This window comes from Geotrypetes seraphini, chromosome 3, assembly GCF_902459505.1.
Source record: "Geotrypetes seraphini chromosome 3, aGeoSer1.1, whole genome shotgun sequence".
Lineage (NCBI taxonomy): Eukaryota > Metazoa > Chordata > Amphibia > Gymnophiona > Dermophiidae > Geotrypetes > Geotrypetes seraphini.
Window position 1 is genome coordinate 352,083,953 of NC_047086.1, and position 26,035 is coordinate 352,109,987.

General features: G+C 43.4%; 1 protein-coding gene across 6 annotated transcripts in view; it reads left to right on the forward strand.

Moving 5' to 3' along the window:
• Positions 1–7,955, forward strand: part of KCNK2 (potassium two pore domain channel subfamily K member 2) — a 149,757-nt gene extending 141,802 nt beyond the window's left edge. For all 6 annotated transcript variants that reach the window (XM_033935610.1, XM_033935613.1, XM_033935611.1 and 3 more), the window contains 2 exons: positions 196–335; positions 7,345–7,955. In XM_033935610.1, coding sequence (XP_033791501.1) covers positions 196–335; positions 7,345–7,662 — 458 coding nt within the window. In that variant the 3' untranslated portion in view covers positions 7,663–7,955. The remainder of the gene's footprint in view (positions 1–195; positions 336–7,344) is intronic.
• Positions 7,956–26,035: the final 18,080 nt, after the last annotated feature.

Here is a 26,035-nt window from a genome sequence, read left to right on the forward strand (position 1 = left end):
AGTTTGTTGTTTTGCTGATTCCCATGTTCTTATTTTATTTTCTTCAGTGCATAATTCCAGCAATCATTCCAGGTGCCTCTATAGTATCTCTGAATTCTCTTTTTATATTTTAATATTTCTCGATATGGATCATTTTGTACTAATATATCTGGATTGCATTCATTTAAAATGCTGGCTTTCGTTTAATTTCCACAGGGGGATCTGATATTCCGTACCTGGATTTTTATAAGCCTGTGGTATGGTTCTGGATCTTGGTGGGGCTTGCCTACTTTGCTGCAGTTCTTAGTATGATCGGAGACTGGTTACGGGTGCTATCGAAAAAAACAAAGGAGGAGGTAAGGAGGAGGAGGTTTTTATCTCTTATCAGACCAGTGCAGGAATTACTTAAAGAAGATATTTACTTGAGCTCATTGAGGACTTTGAATTAGAGAGTTGCGCGGGGACAGAAATCCTACCCATCCCACCCATCCCCACCAGGATCCTCTCCGTCCCCACCCGTCCCCACCAGGATCCTCTCCATCCCCTCCATCCCCGCCCGTCCCCATAAAAAGCAGCAATTACTTCTGACAGGATCATCAATTCCACAGTTTCTTTTGTGTTTGCGCTGCTGTTTTCCTTGTGGAATCTCTTTGGTGGAACCCTTTTTTTGTTTTCTGTTCAGGTAATTAACTTATAAACCCCCTCTTTTACTAAGGCTGACGTGTCCATTATATTATCTGGACGAACCCTGCTTCCACCCATCCCCATGGGAGTCCCGTTGGCTAGAGGGGGGTCTCCGTGGGAGTTCCGTGGGCTAGATGGGGTCCCTTGGGAGTCCCGTGGATTAGTGGGGATTCCCGTGGGACCTGCGGGATTCCTGCGATCTCCGTTCCCGTGCAGACCTCTACTTTGAATGTGTCGTGTATAAACAACATTTCTGCTGGTCTATGTGTATGTTTCATGAATTTTTGAATTCAAGGATACATAGGAAAATCTTGGTATCAGGAAAGAAGTGGAGTTTTGTATTGCAGCAGTTGGCATGAGTGTTTTCTGCATGATCTGTGCAAATAGTTTGGAAGAAATACTTAATAAAAATAGATTTTGAATCACGAGGGACCACTAAAACGTTCTCAGCCCAGCCAACAAAGTTGGGGCAGTCTCCATCAAGGACTATACACTTAGAGCCTGATTCTTTAAAGGACACCGATCTCGGTGGCTGCCTAAGAAGCGGCTGTTGATCGCATGTAAATCATGCATCATCGTCCTTTAGAGAATTGTCTCTATTTTTTTTAAAGATGCCTTAAATATAGACCAGCATTTTACAGACGTACATTTAAGGCATCTGTTTCATGCCTACGGAGATGCATAGGTTAACAACTGAATGGGGGAGGAGGTAGAGTAGGGCTACAGTCAGTAGGTAGCATCTTTAAAGTCTCTTTAAGTGGGGCTGCAGAATTTGGAGAATATGTGTGTTTTTAGGAGCTTTCTGAAGTGCGTGGTTGATGCTTTGACCAGTTGGTTCAATTCTGTGTCTCTGGAGGCAGCTTGGTAAGATAGGAGTCTGTTGATGAATCTTTTTTGAGTGCATCCTTTGACTGAGGGGAAGGCAAAAATGAACATTGATGAGTAGGTCGTTGTGGCTCAGCGAAGATGAATTGATTAGTAAGGTAATTGGGCAGTAAGTTGTGTAGTGCTTTATAGAAGAGGCAGCCAATTTGAAGAGCACTCGTCCTTCTATTGTCAGTCAGTGCAGTTTCTGACAGCATAAGGAGGTTACATAGAAACATAGAAATAGACGGCAGATAAGGGCCACGGCCCATCTAGTCTGCCCACCCCAATGACCCTCCCCTACCTTTCTCTGTGAATAGATCCCACGTGTCTATCCCATTTGGCCTTAAAATCAGGCACGCTGCTGGCCTCAATAATCTGAAGTGGAAGACTATTCCAGCGATCAACCACCCTTTCAGTGAAAAAGAATTTCCTGGTATCCCCGTGCAGTTTCCTGCCCCTGATTTTCCACGGATGCCCTCTTGTTGCCGCGGGACCCTTGAAAAAGAAGATATCTTCTTCCACCTCGATGCGGCCCGTGAGATACTTGAATGTCTCGATCATGTCACCCCTCTCTCTGCGTTCCTTGAGTGAGTACAGCTGCAACTTATCCAGCCGTTCCTCATACGGGAGATCCTTGAGTCTCGAGACCATCTGGGTGGCCATTCTCTGGACCGACTCCAGTCTCAGCACATCCTTACGGTAATGCGGCCTCCAGAATTGCACACAGTATTCCAGGTGGGGTCTCGCCATGGATCTATATAATGGCATAATGACTTCAGGCTTACGGCTGAAGAAACTCCTATGATCTGTCTAGCCTTAGATGAAGCCTTCTGCACTTGATTGCCAGTCTTCATGTCTTCACTGATGATTACCCCTAAGTCCCGTTCTGCTACAGTCCTTGCTAGGATCTCGCCATTAAGGGTGTAAGTCTTGCATGGATTTTGGCTGCCAAGGTGCATGACTTTGCATTTTTTGGCATTGAAACTCAGTTGCCAGGTCCTAGACCAGTGCTCCAATAGGAGTAGGTCGTGTATCGTGGATCTATACAATGGCATAATGACTTCAGGTTTTTTAGCATTCCACTCCCATTGAAGATATTTGCAAAACAGCTACTTTTACATTTACATCTCACTACTGTCTAGAATCCTATTCCAGATGAGATGGTCATTTCGGCCAAGCAGTTTTACAGAACCTATTTTCTTCCTAATGGCCAACTCTCCCACTATCCCATTCAGTAAGCTAGGAAGCTTGCTTGTCCAAGGATAAAGCACAGTTTACTTACCATAACAAGTGTTATCCAGGGACAGTAGATATTCTCACATTCCTCCCACCTCCACTGGTTGGCTTCTTAGCTTGGTTATGAAACTGAGAAACCACAAGCTGACGTCGGGCGGGAAGGCACCCACGTGTGCACAATGTGGACAGTCTCAAAGCTTCTTAAGAAGTTTAAAGTGACAGCACACTTTTAGCACTGTCTCTGTACCAGGCTCCGTGGATGACATCACCCACATGTAAGAATATCTGCCTGCTGTTCCCGGATAACACCTGCTACGGTAAGTAATAATAATAACTTTATTTTTCTATGCCGCAATACCACAATCAGTTCAGAGTGGTTTACAGAAGAAGAGACTGTATACAGACAGTGATGTTACAAAAAAAAAAAGAAAATACTTTCAATTACATTAGTTAGCCGAGAGTAGTTAGGTAAGTCTTGAAGTATTTCAGAGATACGGCAAGTATTTCAGAGATAAAAAAAGACAGGAAGGAGTCAGAGAAACAGTACTCGTATCTATGCCTTTCTGCCCCTTATATCACTTTAAAATTTGTGCTGCAACATTCTGGCTTCATGTTTAATTCTTTCAAAAACATTTTAACTTAGGTTGGTGCTAGTCTTTCTTTAGGTTTTCTGTGGCATTAAATTGTAGTTTCCAGCAGCCTTCACTTTCACCAGCTTTCCTACTTTTTCTAACCAAACGTGCTTTGGTTTAACTGATTTTTATGTTCTTTAATTGTTTGAACCACCTATGTGCAGGTGATATGGAATTCTGGCCCACCTATTTCCCAGAACTCTGCTTCAGGGACCCCTCCAGACTCTCTGCTTGCCAAGTGTGTAGGCTGTTTAGCTACAGGTTCCTCTCTAGGGCTGCATTAACATTTATGTTTGCCAGGGCCCTGATTAACTTTTCCTGCTGTTTCCTGCCTTGGCTGTCATGCCTGCTTCTAGTCCTGGAAACACTAGTGCCTGTAACATCTCACTGATGTACTTGCCTTATAGGACTCTGCACGCTGGTTTCTGTATAAGTAAATCACAGATTAAGAAATGTAACTCAGCAAGCAGATATCTAATACCTCAGATTAAAGATAGTGAATGGTACAGCCCTAGCTATGCCACTGCACAAAACCTGTGAGTTCAATTCTCTTAAGATCTCTCTCATCTGTGTTCTTTCCTCACTGACAGTTTCCACAGATTCCGCACTGATATTTTCCCTCCGCAGAAAGCTCTTCCCCTTCTCCATAGCATTGGTTGTCATGGAGAAGTGAAAATGATTCATTTTATGAGAACCTGTGCTAGTCACACTCATATCATCATCAAAAACTGACAGAAAAAAAATCTCACAGATCCAAATGCAAGTCTGATTAACACACAAATTATATTCTATCGAAATATTCTGTAGTTTATAGATGGGTTTTACTTAGTATGTACAGTGGTGCCTCACACAACGAACTTAATTGGTTCCAGGAGCAAGTTTGTTATGTGAAACGTTCGTTATGTGAAACGCGTTTTCCCATAGGAATACATGTAAAAAAAAATAATTCGTTCTGCAGCATAAAATATGCTAAGATGACATAAAAAAGATAAATTTTTTGTTATTATTTTTATTTAGATACATCTAAAAACATACATCTCCCTGTCCTTTTACTTCCACTATCTTCCTATCCCATCTCTATTCCCTTTTGTCCCTCTCCCCATGATCAATCATCTCACCACCTCTCTCTGCCCTCACCCTCAGGGTTCAAGATTGCTTCCACTCTTTTTCCTGTTGTTCTCTCTGCCTGTCACCCTATGATTTAGCATCCCTTCTGCCCTTGTCCAATATTTCCCCTTCTCTCCCTCCCTCTCATCCCCTGCTCCAACATGTGCTTTTCAGCGGCCTTCTCCCCCCTTAAGCGTCTTTTCTTCTCCACTCCACCTTTCCTCCCTCCCTGCCTCCACCTTTGTGGCGCTTTTGCACCCGACCGACAACAGAACAGGCCCGGTCGGACAAATCTCCCTGTCCTGTAGCCGCGAATCTAAATTACCTTCTTACAGCAGCTGGATTATTGAAGCTGCTGTAAGAGGTAATTTAGATTCGCGGCTACAGGGCAGGGAGGTTTGTCGGCCGGGCCTGTTGTCGGTCGATCGGGGGACCTGACCAGCTGTGCACATTCTTCGGGGCGGACCGCCCCCTCCCCCCTCTTTCGTTCGCCATTGCCTTCTTCCTACCTGCCCTGCCGCAGCCGCACACAGCCGAACGGAAGTCTTCCTGATGTCAGCGCTGACGTCGGAGGAAGGGAGGGCTTTGCTTAAGCCCTCCCTCCGACGTCAGCGCTGACATCGGGAAGATTTCCGTTCGGCTGTGTGCTGCGACAGGGCAGGTAAGGAGAAGGAGACTACCCTCGCGGCTCGACCAACCCCGCTGCGATCCAACCCCGCAGGAACCCCGGACTTCGTTGTGTGAAACGAAGTCCGTTGTACGAATCAAGACATAAAGTTCGTTGTGCGCAGCGTTCGCTGTGCGAGGCGTTCGCTGTGCGAGGCACCACTGTAATTTCTTTAACACACAATGCTAGGAAATTTGTGATTTCAGAAAGGTATGGGTGGGACTTACACGCTAAGATTATACACGGTTGAGTCACATTATTATGACCACCTGCTAATATTCAGAATAACCCCCTCTGTAAATATTCAGAATAACCCCCTCTGTAAATCTGCCTATAGAACTCAGATGGGGGAAGATATTTTTGTTTTGTTGAAACTGTTTTCTGAACTGTTTGATGAGAAATCAATGTTCCAATAAAAGTACATAATCCAGGAAGTGTTTAACACTGGACCTTATAACGTTTTCCCCAGTACCATATCTTCTACCAACTCCCAATAAAAAAAAAAAAAATCCACTCAGTTGAGATCTGTGAGCCGGACAGTTACAGGCTTGACCCACCCCGGTTACACCATGTATATCAGTTACATGTCTGACAGCAGTTAAGCATGAGACATTTACTACATAAGGCATTGATCTAATGGAACTTTGACAAAGGAGCCCTATTATGACATGTGACCAAGGCCAAATTAAGACTATATTAATCCTTAGACAAACATGCATTTGTGTCCCCTCTTTCTCCTCCTTCCATACCACACACACGCACTATGCAGGCACATGCTTGAAATGGAGTTAAAGCTATATCTAGAGCTGTTAGTCACTAGTTTTTAACTTGTTAGTTCTGCTCAATTTGTAGCATTATTAATCATTGTAAACCGCATAGAACTTCACGGTCCTGTGGTATATAAATTGTTGTTGTTGTTATTATTATTATATCTGCCAAGTTAAATGGTTAAAGTTACGGAGCTGCTAAATTATCTAGGTCTATGAAGTGAGATTTTAGGGCAGCCTTGCATTGCTGACAAATCTATCTTGGTGATATGTGGTGATATCGTGGTGATATGTATCCTGCCTTCCACTCAACCAGTTCTTAACCCAGCCCGTCACTTTGGGACCTATCCCGAGGGCACTCAGTTTATTTATTAGACATCTATGTAGAACACTGTCAAAGGCGTTGCTAAAATCTAAATACACCACATCTAGCGCACTCCCTCTACCCAATTCTGTGGTCACCCAATCAGAAATTGAACAGATTTGTCTGACAAGACCTACTGCTAATGAATCCATGTTGCCTCCAGTCCTGTAATCCATAGGATTCCAGAAACTTCACCATTCTCTGTTTTAAAAGCATTTCCATTAATTTGCTTACCACAGAAGTCAGACTTACCGGCCTGTAATTCCCTATTTTTTACTTACTTCCACTTTTGTGTAGAGCAGGCGTGTCAAACTCAGTCACATAAGGGGCCGAAATCTAAAGCATAGGCTAAGTCGCGGGCCAAATTTTTTTTATTAAGATAGTTAGGGGTCCTTTTATTAAGGAATGCTAACCGATTTAGCACGCGCTAAACGCACTTCTTAATAAAAGGACCCCTTAGTCCTAGTAGAAGTAGTACCCAATCATTGGTTTATTAGCCATTTTAGTTGGCACACATCTTGGATCGACCCTCAGATATCAGTGCAATATATAGAATCCAGGATAGAAAGCATGTGTTTAAATATGAGCACCCTTCATGTGTTTATCGTTGAATGTATAACTTAGAAATTTAACCCTTTCTTCTGAGCAAAAATGCCAAATAAATATGTGTCTTCTATGAATCTTATCTGCATTTCCAAATTCCTGTTACTTGACACTGTTGTTTTCGTTCAACATCAAGTTATATAAAGCAGCCGTTTTACCATCTGCCAATTAAAGGGTTAAGGTTATACAATTTTTGACTGGTTGAATATTACTTATTAGATTCAAGGGTTTCCTTTATAATTTTGTATTCAATCTGCTAGATCTAGACATTTTAAAAATGTTTGAAACACTCGTCTGGGCAGCCTCTCATCATCTGCCTAGAAACCCATTTTCAGATTGTTTTTTTTGTTTCTGTTTTGGGGGTAGAGAAGATTTATTGAGTAAATGAAAATGTCTTAAGGTACAGTAGCATTCTCTTTGTTCTTGTCTTTATTACAGGTAGGAGAATTCAGAGCGCATGCTGCTGAGTGGACAGCCAATGTTACAGCAGAATTCAAAGAAACTCGCAGACGTCTGAGCGTGGAGATATATGACAAGTTTCAGCGGGCCACCTCTATTAAAAGGAAGCTTTCTGGTGACATTCCAATGAGCCCAAGCCTAGAAATGACTCCTGGCAAAAGAACCCTTTCAGTAAACCACTTGACCAATGAGAAGGAAATGCTTCCGGCTCTCACAAAGAGTGACAGTATCTACCTTAATGGCTTGACACCACACTATGTGAGCGAAGACATTTCTGTAATCGAAATCATCAAGTAGCACTGTCTTTGGATCCTGTTTCCTGGACACCATTGGCCATGTAGCGATCACACTAGCTGGACTGATATGGTGACAGTATTTTGAAAGGTTATATAAACAAAACAAGAGAAAAAAAATGACACAGGGTGAACACACTTCTCTTTCGAAAGACAAAAATGAATGTCAGTTTCTGCCATTGATGGAAATAGAATCAAGCAATGTTTAAGGCCTTTTATTACATGCTCAGACTGTTTATTTTTTCCTGATGTGTCAAAAGACCCACAGGAATAAACTATACTTTTTGTGTTAAAGAACTTAATTTTGATGAATCCCTCCATAGTCCTTCAGGGTCAAATGAACTGAACCTAAGCATGAACCACACTGATGGTTACCAGGAAAATCTGATGCAGCCTTTTACCTAAGAAATTTTTGCTGGTGCCTTATCTTTTGAAGACACGGAGCCGCCATTGCTTTTTTATGTTTTGTTTATTTTTTATCTATTTCTTTTTTGAAACAGGAAGTGTGTTTTAAAATTTGATGTTTCATCTCAGCTGAAAATGATGTTCAGCTGTGCCTATATACTGAGAGCACTGGGCTAAGAATGCATGCCAAAACTCAAAGTATATCAAAGCAACACTCGTGAACCTAGCTTTCGTGCCCCCCTGAAACTGAACATCTAACTCAGGTCCAAAATGACAGGGCACATACAAGTATTAGAACCGGGCCTGCAGAACTCAGTGGCACTTTGTAGATTACTATGGAAAATTGTAGCTAATCAAATATACTCACAACCTCCCCTGGGTACACCAACAAAAATGAAAGTAAATATCACTAAATTATTTGACTGCTTTTAAAAAGCAAGTAACTATTAATAAAGATTTTAAACTGTAAACAATGCAGTAAAAGCTATATCACATCACAGCAATATCTAAAGAATATTTACTCTTAAGGCTGCTGAAAGATATTGCTGTTTTGACCCGATTTGCCCAACCATCTGTTCTCGTACTGTTTCTCATGTTGCTGCTACTGCTGCTGTTCTAACGGACTGCTGTTCTGATGTCATGCAATGATCATCCACTGATTGGATGAGACACAAAATGGAACAGAGTTGAAGTAAGCCAGTTTAGTGGGTGCCGGCAGCAATTGCATGCGGCATGGTAGCTCCATTGCTGGGTCTGATTCAGTTACAGTTTTCCTGCCATTCTGTTCCTGGGAAAGACCCTAATGAATCAGCCCTGAAAGAACAAGGCCGTCCTAAAGTTACCAGGGCACACCACTGTATCTCAGGTCCATACCACGAAAAACAGAATTTAGACGTCATTAACATGTAGCACACTTTCAGAGCTAGGAACTGTAGAAATATTATGCACGTTAGAAATTCTGTTTTAAATGTTTGCTTTTTTGCTCGCTATAAGGACTCCAGAACATTGCATGTTAAGTCCATTAACAAATCTGTAATGTTTTTCCCTAAGTTTCCAGTTTACGGGAAAAAATGTGTATTATTGGACTTTGGTAAATGGGCAATAATTTATGTTGTTCCATGCCCATGTTCTTTTGTGGGTCATTCAGAATGCCAAGCCAGTATCAGTGTCTTCTGGTATAGACTGTCACAGTTAATGAGTCTCTACTATTGTGTAATGTGACCCCTCTTTTCACAAAGATATCAAAATATAACCCCTAATAATTTTATTTTAGGTTTCACATAATTTAAAGCATCTTTAAGACCCTGAAAGCTTTCATTTACGTTGTTTTTGTATCGCTTTGCGGTGCAAAATATGCTGATCCGTGCCTTGGGGCTCCTTTTACGAAGGTGCGTTAGCGTTTTTAGCGCACGCTAATCCCACGCCACACGGAAAATACTAACACCAGCTCTATGGAGGCGTTAGCGTCTAGCGCGCAAAGCGTCGTAGCGCCCGCTAAAAACCCTAGCGCACCTTCGTACAAGGAGCCCTTAGTTTTAGGCTCAAATGTAGGCACCAACTGCGCACGCTAATTTGTAGAATATGCGCTTGTGCGTGAATGTCAATGGCATGTGCTAGGCGCTGTTCTATAAAAAGTGCCACACTAGGTGCCATTCTGTATTGTGCAACCCAAGTTGCACATGCAACTTAATTGTTCAACAAGCTAATCAGCACTGATAATTGGCAACTCACACCTAATAGAAGTTATGCACACAACTTTCTAAGCACCATATAGAATAATATCAGAAGGATTCTGGGCTGTATAAAGAGAGGCGTAGTCAGTAGAAGGAAGAAGGTGTTGATGCCCCTGTACAGGTCATTGGTGAGGCCCCACTTGGAGTATTGTGTTCAGTTTTGGAGACCGTATCTGGCGAAAGACGTAAGAAGACTTGAGGCGGTCCAGAGGAGGGCGACGAAAATGATAGGAGGCTTGCGCCAGAAGACGTATGAGGAGAGACTGGAAGCCCTGAATATGTATACCCTAGAGGAAAGGAGGGACAGGGGAGATACGATTCAGACGTTCAAATACTTAAAGGGTATTAACGTAGAACAAAATCTTTTCCAGAGAAAGGAAAATGGTAAAACCAGAGGACATAATTTGAGGTTGAGGGGTGGTAGATTCAGGGGCAATGTTAGGAAATTCTACTTTACGGAGAGGGTGGTGGATGCCTGGAATGCGCTCCCGAGAGAGGTGGTGGAGAGTAAAACTGTGACTGAGTTCAAAGAAGCGTGGGATGAACACAGAAGATTTAGAATCAGAAAATAATATTAAAGATTGAACTAGGCCAGTTACTGGGCAGACTTGTATGGTCTGTGTCTGTGTATGGCCGTTTGGTAGAGGATGGGCAGGGGAGGGCTTCAATGGCTGGGAGGGTGTAGATGGGCTGGAGTAAGTCTTAACAGAGATTTTGGCAGTTGGAACCCAAGCACAGTACTGGGTAAAGCTAAGAAGAAAAATTTAAAAATTTAAATTGAATCAGGTTCGGCAGACTGGATGGACCATTCGGGTCTTTATCTGCCGTCATCTACTATGTTACTATGTATCAGATGTTCAAATTGCAAGGTTCATTTAGGGATTTAATACATTTCTTATGCCTTCCTTTGACTTGGCATAAGCTGTCTTTCCTAAGCTTCAGCATACTAAAGTGGCTTTGTGCTACTATTGTATAAAAGTTTAGGTGTGCCTTATTAACTCTGTTAACCGAATTGGCCCTAAGGGGTAGATTCAGTAAAGGGAACCTAAAACTAGGCGCAGAGGTAAAGGTTGCTACAAGAGTGCTAATTCTATAACAGCATTTCCATGTGGAACAGCCATCTACTATAATAAAACCCTAAGTGCGTGGTTCCGTTTTCTGTGATCCTGTAGGTCCCCGCCGACAAGAGTGCGCATACGCGCATAGGGTTATTTCCGTGTAAGGCAGATCGTCGTCGTTGCCCCCTTCCCGCCGGTGCACCCAAACCCCCGTCCGACCCTCCCTTCACACGGTCTGGCCGCTACCCTTAGTCCCTTGCTGCCCCCCCCCCCCCTTCCCGCAGTCCCGACAAACCTCTCGCCTCTAGCAGCGGCCGCAGCACTCTAAACACGCTGCTTCGCGGCCTTCTACTGTCCTGATTTGCTCTGCCGCATCCCTGATGACATCATCAGAGATGCGGCAGAGCAAATCAGGGCAGTAGAAGGTCGCGAAGCAGCGTGTTTAGAGTGCTGCAGCCACTGCTAGAGCCAGGAGGTTTGTCGGGACCGTGGGAAGGGGGGCGGCAAGGTACTAAGGGACCCGGAAAACTTGGGACAAGTTAGAGTGCAAGGAGGATAGTGATCATGAGTTACATCCCAGTGCCACAAGGGGACATCAGTACAGAGCTTAATTTGCAAGGATCCTTGAGACCAGATAGCTGTGTTAAGGACCAGCCCTCCTAGGATGTTACCAGCTCCCCACCCCAGAACAAACAGCTTCAATATAAGAAATGTAATCCTTAGTTGGGTTACTGAGTCATAGCAGATTTTTTTTTTTTTTGGGGGGGGGGGTGTCGATGTCTTATATTCCATGGAGGGGAGGGTATTTTCCCTATCTGTCCTGGTGGGCTTACAATCTATGAATATATTCATGTAAACCGTTCTGAGCTCCCTTGGGAGAACGGCATAGAAAATTGAATAAATTAAAAAAAAAAGTAATGTACCTGGGGCAATGGGGGGATTAAATGACTTACCCAGGGTCACAAAAGGGCAGCGTGGGATTTGAACTCACAACCTCAGGGTGCTGAGGCTATAGCTCTAACCACTCACTCTCCCATGGGGGGGAGGGGAGGGAAGAGGAGAAATGCTGTTATGAATTCAATAAATCTAATTCTGCTTTATAGCATAGGGCCACGGAGCAGGCAGGCATGGCACAACAGGGGGCCAGGGGGAGAGGGAAAGGGGGCTGCTTTGGGAGGAGGGGTGTGCTGGGGGGCCAGACATCAATCATGCTTTGCTCTGGGAGGGGGGGAACAGAAGGGGGCCATGGAGCAGGCAGGCATGGCACACTGGGGAATCCAGTGGTACACTGGGGAATCCAGTGGTACACTGGGGAATCCAGTGGTACACTGGGGAATCCAGTGGTACTCTGGGGAATCCATCTGGGTAAACCTGGCCAGAGGCGGAGAGAAATGCCTATACCTTGGTGTGGTATTCAAGTTTCAAGTTTATTATTTATTTGTTTAATCGCCTTTTCAATATTCAAGGCGATTTACACATTAATAAAGTTACAAAATAAAATAATTTTAAAATAATTAAAAACTCACAAGACTAGACGATAACTGAACAAACTGGAAACAAAAGGAAGGTAGGGGAAGAAGTTACAATGTAATTGAGTAAAGTGGGGAACCAAATAAGGAAAACACAGAAAGGATGGGATAAAAATAGTTGAATATATGAAGAAAAGAGAAATAGAAACAAATGTAGTTGGATGATATTAAAAAGATAACTATAAATCAGATAACAAATGCATCGTTAAATAAAAAAGTTTTCAGTTTGATTTTAAATTTTTCTAGATTAAGTTCTTCACGTAAATAGATGGGAAGAGAATTCCAAGTTTGGGGAGCCGTTACTGAGAAAATATACTGACGGCGCGTATTTATTATTTTTAACGATGGAATCATTAATAAGTGCTGTTGATCTGATCTTAGGGTTCTATTGGAGGAATAAGGAATTAATAGTTTATGAATGAAGGCCGGAGTTTTAAACAGAAGAGATTTAAATGTGAGCAGACAAAGTTTGTAAGTTATTCTGTGAGCTACTGGAAGCCAGTGAGCTTCCTTAAGAAGAGGAGTTATATGGTCGAATTTTTTAGCTTTTGTGATAAGTCTGATGGCTGTATTCTGAATAATCTGAAGACGTCTGATTTCTTTTTGTGCTATACCATTAAATAAAGCGTTGCAATAATCTAATTTGAAATTACAAGAGAATGGATGAGAATTTTCAAAGAGTCATTATTAAATAGCTGGGAGATAGAGCGTATTTGTCTCAGTCTAAAAAAAGAAGACTTAATAACACTGCTGATATGATCGTGAAAAGTAAGTTTATGGTCCAGAATTACACCAAGAATTTTGGTTTTTTGTACTACTTGTAAAGGGAGTCCATTGATAGAGATTGGCGAAATAAGAGTAGGGTTGTCTTTCCAAGGAAAAAGCAGTATATTGGATTTATTGATGTTCAACGCTAAACGATTATTGATTAACCAGTAGTGAATTTGTTCAAGTTTTGTGTTAATTTGGGCTATGTCAAAAGGGTTGTCAGGATTAATAGGATGCAGAAGCTGTATATCGTCAGCATAAGCAAAAGTATTGAAACCAATTGATTGACATAAAGTCAACAAAGGAGCAAGAAATATATTGAATAAGAGAGGAGAGAGTATAGAACCTTGAGGAACACCGTACGTTGTGGAAAAAGTATCAGAAATTGTATTATTGAAAGAAACAGATGAGGAGCGATTTGAAAAATAAGATTGGAACCAGGATAGTACCTGGTCTGTAATACCTATTGATTGGAGTCTGTTTATTAGTAAGTCATGATCAATTGTGTCAAAGGCTGACGATAGGTCAAGAGAGACTAGAAGAACTGATTGGTGATGGTCAAGGAAATAATGAATAGAGGTGGTCATACCTATTAAGGAGTGTTCTGTGGAATGGTATTGCCTGAAACCAGTCTGATTAGGATGAAGAATGTTGGTTTTTTCGATAAAGTCAGAGATTTGGTTATAGACTACCTTCTCCGTTAACTTGGATAAGAAAGGGATGTTGGCTATGGGTCTATAGTTTGTACAATCCTCAATGCTTATTTTGTGATTTTTTGAAATGGGATAAATAATTGAATGTTTCCAATCCTTTGGCATAATGCCTTGTTTTAAACTTTCACTCACTAAAGTATGTATTGTTGGACCAAAAATGCAAAAATATCGTTTTAGAAGAAAAGGAGGAATAGAATCGGTTTGTGAACCTTTTATGTTGATGGTTTTGATGATAGATTCTATTTCAGTAAGACTTGGAATATTGAAAGAAGAGCATTTAGAAGAGAGTGAAATGAGATCTTGTGATGAATGAACTGATTTGAAAGTGGAGTTTATTGTGAAAGAGGATCGAATATCTTCGATTTTCTTTTGAAAGTATGAGGCAAGTTCATGGGCTGTGAGGTTAGTCTTTATAGCTGGTGTTTTCCGTTTGTCAGAGTAGAAAATTGAATTTATTATTCGATATAAAGTGGCAGAATTTGGAGCTTTTTTGATTAGACCAGAGTAGAATTTTGTTTTGGCTAGGTTTATTTTCGTTTTGTAGAAATTAGAGTGATTTTTAAATAATTCATAATTGGAATTTGATTTGTTTTTTCTCCATTTGCGTTCAAGTGATCTTAATTGTCTTTTTATAAGGGAAAGTTCAGCTGTAAACCATGGGTTAAAAGTTTTCTTTGCAGGGAAGATTTTAGTTTGTTGGGGTGCAATTTTATCTAGTAGCCTAAGAGTATTTTTTGACCAAAGTTGAACAGAATCGTCTAAGGAGATAGATGTAAAATCGAAAAAGTTAGTTGAAATTTTGGCGAGTATTGTATCTGAAGATAGATTATTGAAATCTCTAAATTTAATTATTTTTTGTTTGGGAGATTGGGGGTTAGTGTGGTTGAGTTTGTATGAAACCGATAACAGATAATGATCTGACCAAGGAACTGCTAAGCAAAAATTGAGGGAATAGTTAGTTATTGATGAGGAGGGAATGAGAAACATATCAAGAGTATGTCCTAGGTGATGTGTGGGTTCAAATATTAAAGGATTTAAATCAAGATGTTTAATATGCGAAAGAATAGTATTGGTTTGATTATTCTTAGGGTCATCAAAATGAATGTTAAAATCTCCTAAAATTAGAGGGTTAGTAGTGGAGGAACCGAAATCGAAAAGAAGTGATTGCAGTTCTGATAAATTTTCGTTATTGATTGGAGGAGGCAAGTAAATAAGTAAGGCATCTTGTTTTGGCTTAGTCTGAAAGGAGAATTGTAAGAATTCAATAGCTGAATTTGGAGTAGAATAGTCAATATCTTTTAATAAGGATATACGAAAAATTATGGCTAGTCCACCTCCGCGTTTGTTGCGGCGATGATTGAAAAAGTAAGTAAATCCCGGGGGACAAATGTATTCAGACCTCCAAGACAATCGGAGGACAAGGACACAGAATTAATTGAAGACATTGAGAATATCACCTTACGGGGGGGACGTTGTCCTGCTAGGGGACTTCAACATGCCTGATGTAGACTGGAACACATTCTCAGCAACAACTTGTAGTAGCAGGAGGATATTAACGTCCATGAAGGGAGTACAGCTCAAACAAATGGTACTTGAGCCCACTAGGGCCCAGGCCATTCTGGACCTGGTACTTACGAACGGGGAAAGCGTCACGGAAGTCTCGGTGGGAGAAACGCTGGCAACCAGTGACCATAACATGGTATGGTTTAACCTTAGGAAGGGCTTCCCTAGATCATAAACAAAAACGAGGGTACTCAATTTCCGGGGCACTGACTTCGCAAGCATGGGTGATTTCGTCCACCAGACGCTACAGGCTCAAGAAACAACGGATGATGTGGAAGCTATGTGGTCAACACTGAAAAGGACACTACACGAAGCAACTATCCGCTACATAAAATCGGTAAATAAACAACAAAAGAAGAAACCCCTTTGGTTCACTGATGAAGTCTCACACCTAGTCAAGGACAAGAAAAGAGCATTTCTTTCATACAAACGCACCGGGGAGAAAGAAGCTAACATTGAATACAAGACAAGGTCTACAGTGGTCAAAACAGCAGTCAGGGAGGCCAAACTTCGAGTGGAAGAAACTCTAGCAAAGAACATTAAGAAAGGGGACAAATCCTTCTTCAGGTATATTAGTGACAGGCAGAAGAACACAAACGGGATAGTACGCCTTAGAACAGCAGATGGGAATTATGTGGAAACAGATTCCGAAAAAGCCAAACTACTGAACGATTACTTCTGCTCAGTCTTTACCTGCGAGGCACCTGGACACAGGCCACAGCTGGAAGCAAAGCCAAGCAAGGAAGACCCATTTCAGAATTTTGGGTTCTCACTAGCTGATGTTTACAGCGAACTGTCAAGACTCAAGGTGAACAAAGCCATGGGACCAGACAAATTGCACCCAAGAGTGCTCAGAGAGCTGTGCGATGTCCTGGCGGAACCGTTAGCCATGCTCTTCAATCTCTCCCTAAGTACGGGGAGAGTCCCCCTGGACTGGAAAACAGCTAACGTCGTTCCTCTGCACAAAAAGGGTTGCAGAGCGGAGGCTACGAATTACAGACCAGTGAGTCTCACATCAATAGTGTGTAAACTCATGGAAACACTACTTAAAGGTAAATTAGACACGATTTTGGATGAGGGGAATCTAAGGGATCCTAATCAACATGGATTCACTAGGGGTAGGTCATGCCAATCCAATCTTATCAGCTTCTTTGATTGGGTAACAGGAAAGCTAGACTCGGGAGAGTCTCTGGACATAGTGTACTTGGATTTCAGTAAGGCTTTCGACAGCGTCCCACACCGTAGACTATTAAACAAGATGAAATCGATGGGGTTAGGTGAGACACTAATTGCATGGGTCAATGATTGGCTGAGTGGAAGACGTCAGAGGGTGGTGGTCAACGGCACCCTCTCTGAGACATCGGAGGTGACCAGCGGAGTGCCACAGGGCTCGGTCCTGGGTCCACTCCTTTTAACATATTCATAAGGGACTTGACCCAAGGGCTTCAGGGTAAAGTAACTCTATTCGCTGATGACGCCAAACTATGTAATATAGTAAGTGAAAGCAATCTGCAGGATAGTATGATGCAGGATCTGCTTACGTTGGAAAACTGGTCCTCGACATGGCAGCTGGGCTTCAACGCTAAGAAATGTAAGGTTATGCATCTCGGTAGCAGAAATCCATGCAAACCTTACACCTTAAATGGAGAAACACTAGCTAGGACTTCAGAAGAAAGAGACTTGGGAGTAATCATCAGTGCAGACATGAAGGCCGCCAAACAAGTGGAGAAGGCCTCATCCAAAGCAAGGCAACTTATGGGATGTATCAATAGAAGCTTCGTTAGCCGCAAATCTGAAGTCATAATGCCACTGTACAGAACCATGGTGAGACCTCATCTGGAGTACTGTGTGCAATTCTGGAGGCCACATTACCGTAAAGACGTGCTTAGAGTTGAGTCGGTTCAGCGGATGGCCACTAGGATGATCTCGGGGCTCAAGGGTCTCTCGTACGAAGAAAGACTAAACAAATTGCAGCTCTACACTCTGGAGGAACGCAGGGAGAGGGGGGACATGATTGAGACATTTAAATACATCACGGGACGTGTCGAGGTGGAAGAAGACATCTTCTTTCTCAAAGGACCCTCGGTCACAAGGGGGCATCTGCTCAAACTCAGAGGAGGGAAATTCGATAGTGATGTAAGGAAGTATTTCTTCACAGAAAGGGTTGTAGATCACTGGAACAAGCTTCCAGAGCAGGTGATCAAGGCCACCAGCGTGCTTGACTTTAAGAATAAATGGGATGCCCTAGTGCGGGGGTCGGCAACCTGCGGCTCCAGAGCCGCATGCGGCTCTTTTCCACCTTTGCTGCGGCTCCGGTAGTGTGTCACGCAGGCATGCAGCTTACAAGTCCGGCGTCGCGGCGGGAAATAGCCATGCTGAGCAGTGAGCTCAGCACATACACAGATGAAAGCCTTGCTTGCTGATTGGTCCGGCGGTCCCGCCCCGCCGTGCCGCCGGACCAATCAGCAAGCAAGGCTTTCATCTGTGTAGTGCTGAGCTCACTGCTCAGCATGGCTATTTCCCGCCGCGATGCTGGACTTGTAAGGTGCACGCCTGAAAAAGAAATCATCCTGGCCGGGGTCGGTGTCATGCTCCGGAGATCTACAGCCTTCCTATCTCCCTCTCCCTTCTACCTGCTTCCGGCCACATCTCCTGCTCCGCGGCTCTCTTCGGCAACTCAGCAGCAGCGATCGACACAAGCTTCTGACGTCGGGGCCTACCCTCTGCGAGTCCCGCTTGTTTCAACTTCCTTTTTCCACAAAGGCGGGACTCGTAGAGGGAAGGCCTCGATGTCGGCAGCTTGTCTTGATCACTGCTGCTGACGAGTTGCTGAAGAGAGCCGCGGAGCAGGGGGGTGTTGCCAGGTGCAGGTAGAAGGGAGAGGGACAGATGCAGGACTCGTGGGTGAGGGAGGAGAAGAGAGAGAGAAAGAGAGAGGGGAGGGAAACAAAAGGAAATATTTCATACTGGGCTGGGCCGGAGTGGAGGGAGGGTGGAAAGATTCTAGCTACAGGGTGCAGTAACAAAGGAAAAGGGGGGAAAGCTGAAAATGGAGATAGTGACACAAAGAAGAGAAAGGGTAAGCAGGACCTACTGAATAAGGATAGAGATACAGAGGGGACATGAAGAGGAGGTGAAATAGAGACATAGAAGTAATGCTGAAAAAGTGTGTGGGGGGAGATAAAGACATTGAAAGGGCAAATGGTGAACATGGCGTAAAGATAAGGACAGAGACAAATGAAGATTCTGAAAAAGTGGTGAGATAGGGATATAGGTGAGATGGACACAAAGAAGGGTGATGCTGGAAAATAGGTGGAATGGTAATTCTGACAGACACAGAAGGGAAATGCTGGATCAAGGAGAGATGGGGCTCAGGCTGGATGGAATGAGGAGAAATGCCTTGTTGGCCCGGAACTTCCTCTCCTACGTCAGAATTGACGTCAGGAAGCGGAATGCTGGTCAGCGCAACACTTCTGCAGGGAAAGCTTGGGACGGCGGTGGCTTGGGGGCTGTTCCCCGATTGCGGTGGCAGCAAACCGAGTGGCTTGGGGGACGGCACGGAGACAGAAAGAAGGGGGAACAGGGAGACAGAAAGAAAAAGTTGGGGGAGAGAATGAGGTCTGGAGGAGAGGAAACATACAGGAGGCTGAAAGAAAGGAAGAAAGATTGGATGCACAGTCAGAAGAAGAAAGTGCAACCAGAGACTCATGAAATCACCAAATAGCAAAGGTAGGAAAAATGATTTTATTTTCAATTTAGTGATCCTGTATATAGCATTAAGATAAGAAACAATATATGCAGTGTTAGATTTGTTTTATAATGGTTTTGCGGCTCCAAGTTTTTTTTTCTTTTCGAAAACGGGTCCAAGTGGCTCTTTATGTCTTAAAGGTTGCAGACCCCTGCCCTAGTGGGATCCTTACGAGGGTTGAGTTTAGGAAATAGGTCATTAGTACTCAGACTTAATGGGGTGGGTCAGTAGAGTGGGCAGACTTGATGGGCTATAGCCCTTTTCTGCCGTCATCTTTCTATGTTTCTAACAGGGGGAGAGGAAAAGGAGCCTGCTTTGGGGGAGGGGTGTGCTGGGGGGTAGGCAGCAATCATGCTTTGCTCTGGGGGGGGGGGGAACAGAAGGGGGCCACAGAGCAGGCAGGCATAGCACAACAGGGGGCCAGGGAGAGAGGGAAAGGGGGCTGCTTTAGGGGGAGGGGTGTGCTAAAAAAAAGACAGCGGCCAAGAAGCGAGAGAGAGAAAGAAAGACAGACACACACATCTATTCTAGCACCCATTAATGTAATGGGCTTAAAGACTAGTTAGAGAATATTAGCTTAAAGTCTGCATTTTCACCCATAACTATTAGCATTTAGGCATGTAAATGCAAATACAGTAAACTCTTAGCTATCCAGCACCCATGGGGTATAAATGTAGTTTTTGGTTGCTTGAGAGTTACTATTAAAAATAGTTTTGTCTCCCTTCCCACCTCACCTTTCTGGGCTGAGTCGCTCTCTCTATCTTCCCCCCACGTATAGGTCCAGCATCTGTTTCTCACTTCCCACCCTCCTTTCTGGTCTGGGTCACTTTCCCCCCCCCCCCCAAACATAGGTCCAGCATTCATCCATCTCCCCTCCCCTTCATCATGCAAGTCCAGCATTCATGTCCTTTCTTCCCCCATACACTTTTGGTCCACCTCCCTTCTGGGTCTGCCCTCCCTCCTTCTGTGTGGGTGGAGCCGGACTCTCCTACCTGCGGCTTTCCTAAAGCAGTAGCAGCAGCCAGTCAGCAGAGGCAATGCTGTAAACAGGCAGCTTGCAGCCAGCCCCAGTAGAGCCTTTCCTCTGCCGCTTTGGAAGTGGCACAGCAGAAGCTGCCATTGCTGTTTTGGGGGCTGGAGGGAAGGGGTGGTCGTAACAGGACCAGCTGTCGCTACTGCTTCAGAGGCTAGAGAGAGGATAATTTTTTTTTTATTTTTTTTTTGCCGGTTAGTTGAGTGCCAGTTGGTTGTTTACTGGTTAACTGGGATTCTACTGTATTCTGTAAAGCTGCATCTGATTCTGGCCATGCCCTGACCCACCCATTCTCCTCCCATGACCATGCTGCCTTTGGAATTGCACTTTAGAGATTAAGCACATTGATTTTAGAACAGGAGCATAGAACAGTTACATATGTAAGTGCTAATTAGTATCAATTAGTGCTTGTTAAACCAATTTATGCTTATGGCCAATCAGCTGATCCAATTTACATGTGAAAGAGACCCCCCCATTCCAGTATGACCCAAACCTAGTCCTGGAGGCAACCCAGCCAGTCAGGTTTTTAGGATACCCACAATGAATATTCATGAGAGAGAGCATGCAAATCTCTCTCATGAATATTCATTGTGAATATCTTGAACTCCCAACTGGCTTGGGTGCCTCCAGGATCAGGTTTGGAAACCACTGCCCTATTCTTCAATTTTGTGCCCAATTGCATGCCTTTTTTGGGCACCATTTATGGAACGAGAGGGTTCGTTCACCTCTTTGTTGTACCCACATTCAGGTGCTACTTTTAAGAATTACCCCTTTAATTTAAATTGCCATTTAATGGAATAGAGTACTTTGCATTTCAGTTTCCTCTGATGCTAATTTTACAGTAAAGCGGAAACACAGTTCAGAAATATTAAGTAGGAAGAAACATCCTTTTAAGTACAGCCATTTTAATTTGTTTTTTGGAATACTCATGCTGGAATTTAGCATTCAAATCTGGTTCAGCTACAGCTGTATATCTTACTATAAATGGAACATGATTGTTCCTCTTTCAAAAAGGATCTAGAAGCACAAAATTTCTATCTTAGAATTGGGATTCTGCTTCAGTTCTGTAAATGCTTGACAAATTTATGTGGGTAATCTAAGGGCTCCTTTTACTAAGGTGCGCTAAAGGTTTTAGCGCACGCTACAATGCCGCATGCGCTAAACGCTAACGCCTCCATAGAGCTTGCGTTAGTATTTTTCATTTAGCGCGCGCTAAAAACGCTAGCACACCTTAGTATAAGGAGCCCTAAGTCTGTTTCTTGTGCCCAATTTGTGATTTTTTTTTTTAGAAAAAAATTTCTATTTTCCTCTACTTGGTTCAGATCTATGTAACATAAGAATAGGAACATAAGAATAGCCATACTGGTCAAACCATTGGTCCATCTAGCCCAATATCCTGTTTCCAACAGTGCTTACGGTAATTCAGGTCACAAGTATCCAGCAGAAACCCAAATAATACTTGAATATCCAGAGAGCCAAAGCAATGAAATATTTAAAGAGAGTCTGACTCTTCTGATGTGTGAATTTGCTAATATCCGCATTTGATCCTGGTTAAGAGAGATCCAAACTGACTTGCATCTAGAGACTTATTCCAAGTCAGTTGGATGCCAGTTCTCTAGGCCCCTTCTCTTCCCCCTACCACCTGCCCCGTCACCAAGTTTGAGTGAGGTTCAAATTTAATCCAAGCCAAATTCTACATAAACATACTGTTTATCTGACATTTTAATATTACCTGGATTTTAAAATGTATTTTATGGAACTGTAAAAATAGTTACAAACATTTTCTAAAACCTGCAGGACTATCTTTGATGTTCCAGAGAAACTTTTTTTTTGTCCAAATTTGTGTGTTACTTATAGAATCAAATTATTAAATGCACTAAAGCTAACTTTCATACAATGCAACTATACCTTTGCTACAGTGAAACCATTAAATCTTCTTCTTAGAGTGGTCTTATTTTTACATGCCATTAATTGTAACTTTTAAACAGAGTGAGATTTTAGAGGTCAGTCTTCAAAGGCCTTTTTTCTTGTATGAAAAGCGGTTTACCCCTGGGAGAATAGGCTGATTGCAAATGACACAGTCCCCCCAGTGCTGGTGAAAGTACTGGTATCAGTGACAACACAGTTCTTTTTACAAAGACAAAGGAGAAAAATAATACCTAGGCTTCCATTTTCAAAGCCCCATGCATATTTGCCCAATCCCTCTTTTTAAAATGCTTGCTTGCTCTCAAGTTAGGCACCCTGTTATAAATATACTCTCAAAAAGCAGTTGGCCAGCATGTCTAAGTGAACCTTTTCCAGCATTTAAACTCGACATATCTGCCAGTTGTGATAGCATTTCATTAGCATCCAACTAGCAGGTTCAGTGTATGGTCCACATACAGTGGTACCTTGGTTTACGAGCATAATTCGTTCCAGAAGCATGCTCGTAAACCAAAATACTCATATCAAAGCGAGTTTCCCCATAGGAAATAATGGAAACTCGCTTTGATACGTTCCCACCCCCCTGAGGCCAGCAGCGCTGCTCTATCCCCCCCCCCCCACGAGAATCAGCATTGCTTCCCCCGAAGCCCCCCCTCCTGTGATCCACCCTCCCCCCCCCCCCCCCGTGATCCGTCCTCCCCCCCTCCCCCCGCCGCAATCTGAAGTCCCCCAGTCCCACCCAAAACCGCTTCTTACTGTCATCTGGGCCTCGGCACCGGCATGTCCTGTGCATTGGTGCCGGTGCCCGAAGATCGGCCTCCTCTTCTTGCTGGGCCTTGAGCATCTGCGCATGCTCAAGGCCTACGAGTTCACGCTCTCTCCGAGATCTCCGGTTTCCGAGGTGCTGATTTTGCAAATGTTTTGCTCGTCTTGCAAGACACTCGCAAACCGGTGCACTCGTAAACCGAGGTACCACTGCTTTCTCTTTGATCTTCAACTGATGTCAACCATGAGGAAGAGTGAGTAGCAGAAGTTGACTCAGCTGGAAAGTTATTTATTTATAAGTGTTTTGGTCACTATTTCCCAAGCATCAATACAGGTTACAGCTGAAACACAGAATAATAATTTATTTTATTTTTATTTATTTATATACCACTTATATCCTAAGTGGTTTACGTTCAGGTACTTTATCATATTTCCCTATCTGTTCCGGTGGGCTCAAACTCTATCTAGTGGACCTGGGACAATGAGGGGATTAAGTGACTTGCCCAGGGTCACAAGGAGCAGCAAGGGATTTGAACACACAGCCTCAGGGTGCTGAGGCTGTAGCTCTAATTCCTGCGCCAAAAGAAGAAAGAGTGTGGGTGCCAGGGTGAGCACGAACTGAACTGAGGCATCAGTAAACATAGTGGGAGCTGGGAGGAGATGTCAAGAATTTATACTGTAGTGCCTGCATGTGGGCATCCTTGGGTCCAGGGCTGACCTGGCTGGAGTCCCCCGTGGCAAGCTCCATCAATTTCTGAATGCTTGGCATCTTGCATCTGTCACCTGAGGAAAAGGAGTATTAGCAGCTGTAAAAATCTAAAACGAGCAAGACTGTTAACACGGCTGGTTAGAAATATTTAAAAGTTTATTCAATTTATACAACTCTAGCTTTATGCATTTAAAAAGTGGCAATGTTAAACATGAATATGATACATAACCAATGAACAACATGCTTCTCCTATATAATACATTTCTATAAAACATCAATTAAATATTCATTCAAATTGGATTATCTGTCCCAGCATATTACCAGCTAAATAAGAAATAGTGATATTGTACCCCCATATCCCACATTACTAGTTGTTCTTCCCTAACATGCCCCAGTTCTCATTCATAGGCTGGAGTACTGCTGGAAATCCTGGGAGGATCTGTGGTGCCTGGCCTGGCCTGCCTCTGTTGCTTTCTGATACCAAAGTTCCACCTCCGAGATCTGCCTCTCCTGGTCTGTGGCTTCACTGTCTTTCAACTACTGCCACTGTGCTTTTAGGCCCATCTACTGCTGCCACCCCCACCTCTAGGCTATGTCTTCCAGGTGTACCTTTCTGCTGCTGTCCTACACCCAGGATGTGTCCACTGCTTCTCTCCCACAACTTCACCTCTTGGCTGTTCCTCTGGGTACCACCTTGCCTTTCAAAATTTGGTGGGTCCTTTCTCTTTGGGAGGGATTTCTATTGGCATATCTAGTATCCCTTTAAACTTTTTTTTTCGGATTCCAGCTATCAGAGCTCATGGACCGCAGGTCAGCTTTCCCAGCCTAGAGGAACACTGTTGCCTACAAGCTAAAAAGTTAGAACTAGTAGAGACAATAATGCAAAGACTCGCCTGTGGAACTTTTTTGTGCTGCTAAGTAACTCTGAAGACCCATCCTAGCCTTTTTGGTTGTGATGAAATTTGCCTTCCTACTGTGTTTCCCCCAAAATAAGCCCTAGCAGTAATGCGGCAGAGTGAGTTCACAGGTGGACAAGGCCGAAGCAGCCTGTTTAGAGTGCTGCTGGCCCAGTGCTGCTTAGGGAGGTATGTACTAGGGCTCGCTCGTGGTCGGCGGAGTTCGGATGGGAGGGAGGGCAGGATGGGGGTTTGGCTGCGGTGGGGAGGGGGTGCTCGCTCAAGGGTTCTGCTGCACAAGGGATGGGAGGGAAGGGAAGCTGGGCAAGGGTCGAGGGATGGGAGGAAAGACGCTGTGTCTGTGCATGGCCGTTTGGAGCAGGATGGGCTGGAGTAAGTCTTAACAGAGATTTTGGCAGTTGGAACCCAAGCACAGTACCGGGTAAAGCTTTGGATTCTCGCCAAGAAATAGCTAAGAAGAAAAAAAAAAATAAAAAAAATTTAAATTGAATCAGGTTGGGCAGACTGGATGGACCATTCGGGTCTTTATCTGCCGTCATCTACTATGTTACTATGTTACTGTACATGTGGAGCAGAGAGAAAGAAAAGGGGAAGAATTGGGGTGAAGGAGAGGAAGGGAGAGATAATCAAGCACATACTCCAAAAATAAAACCTAGTGCCTTTTTGGGCCTAAAATTAATATAAGACACTCTTATTTTGGGGGAAACAATACCTACATCCTCACCCTTCAGCTTTGACTGGTATGATTATTTTTGTGGGTAAATAATAGTGGTATCTACTACTAGCAATGAATATCAGCAATTTCCATGTCCTTTCTCCCTGCAGTTCCCTCTAATGTGGGTACAATTACCTAGTTACTAACTGATTTATCATGTTACAGCTTATATTTCCTGCTCTCCTGAGCTAGCAGTTTATTCCATCCTTCAGCAGCAATCCTGTTCTCCCCAGAGATCTGATGTATTCAGACATTAACTGTGAGAGAAATAGGCAGTCATGGGCGCATACACGCACAGATCTGAAGGCAAGGTGACAAACACAGGGGAGACTGGCAAGAGGCAAACATAAAGGAACTTGGTGGGGGAGAAGTAGGAGACACAGCATGAGGTAGCCATCTATCCTTCCCTGAATATCGGTGTATAGCTGGTTATTTAGATGGCTGGGAGCCATTTCCGGCAGCAGCCTGATAAATAAATGCCTTCCGTGCATCATCACAGAGATGCACATGCATACAGCAGGCAACCAGCAGCCACCATTTTCAGTGGTCAATTACAGATGTGAAAGCTGGACACTATGGAAATAAGACAGAAAGAAGATTGACTCATTTGAGCTTTGGTGTTAGAGAAAGATTTTATGCATGCCATGGACTGCCAGAAGAACTAACAAATCAATTTTGGAAGAGATCAAACCAGCTATGTCACTAGAAGCCCAAATGATGAAGTTATAACTGTCTTATTTTGGTCATACTGTCAGAAGAGAAAGATCATTGGAGAAGGACATCATGTTTGGGATGATT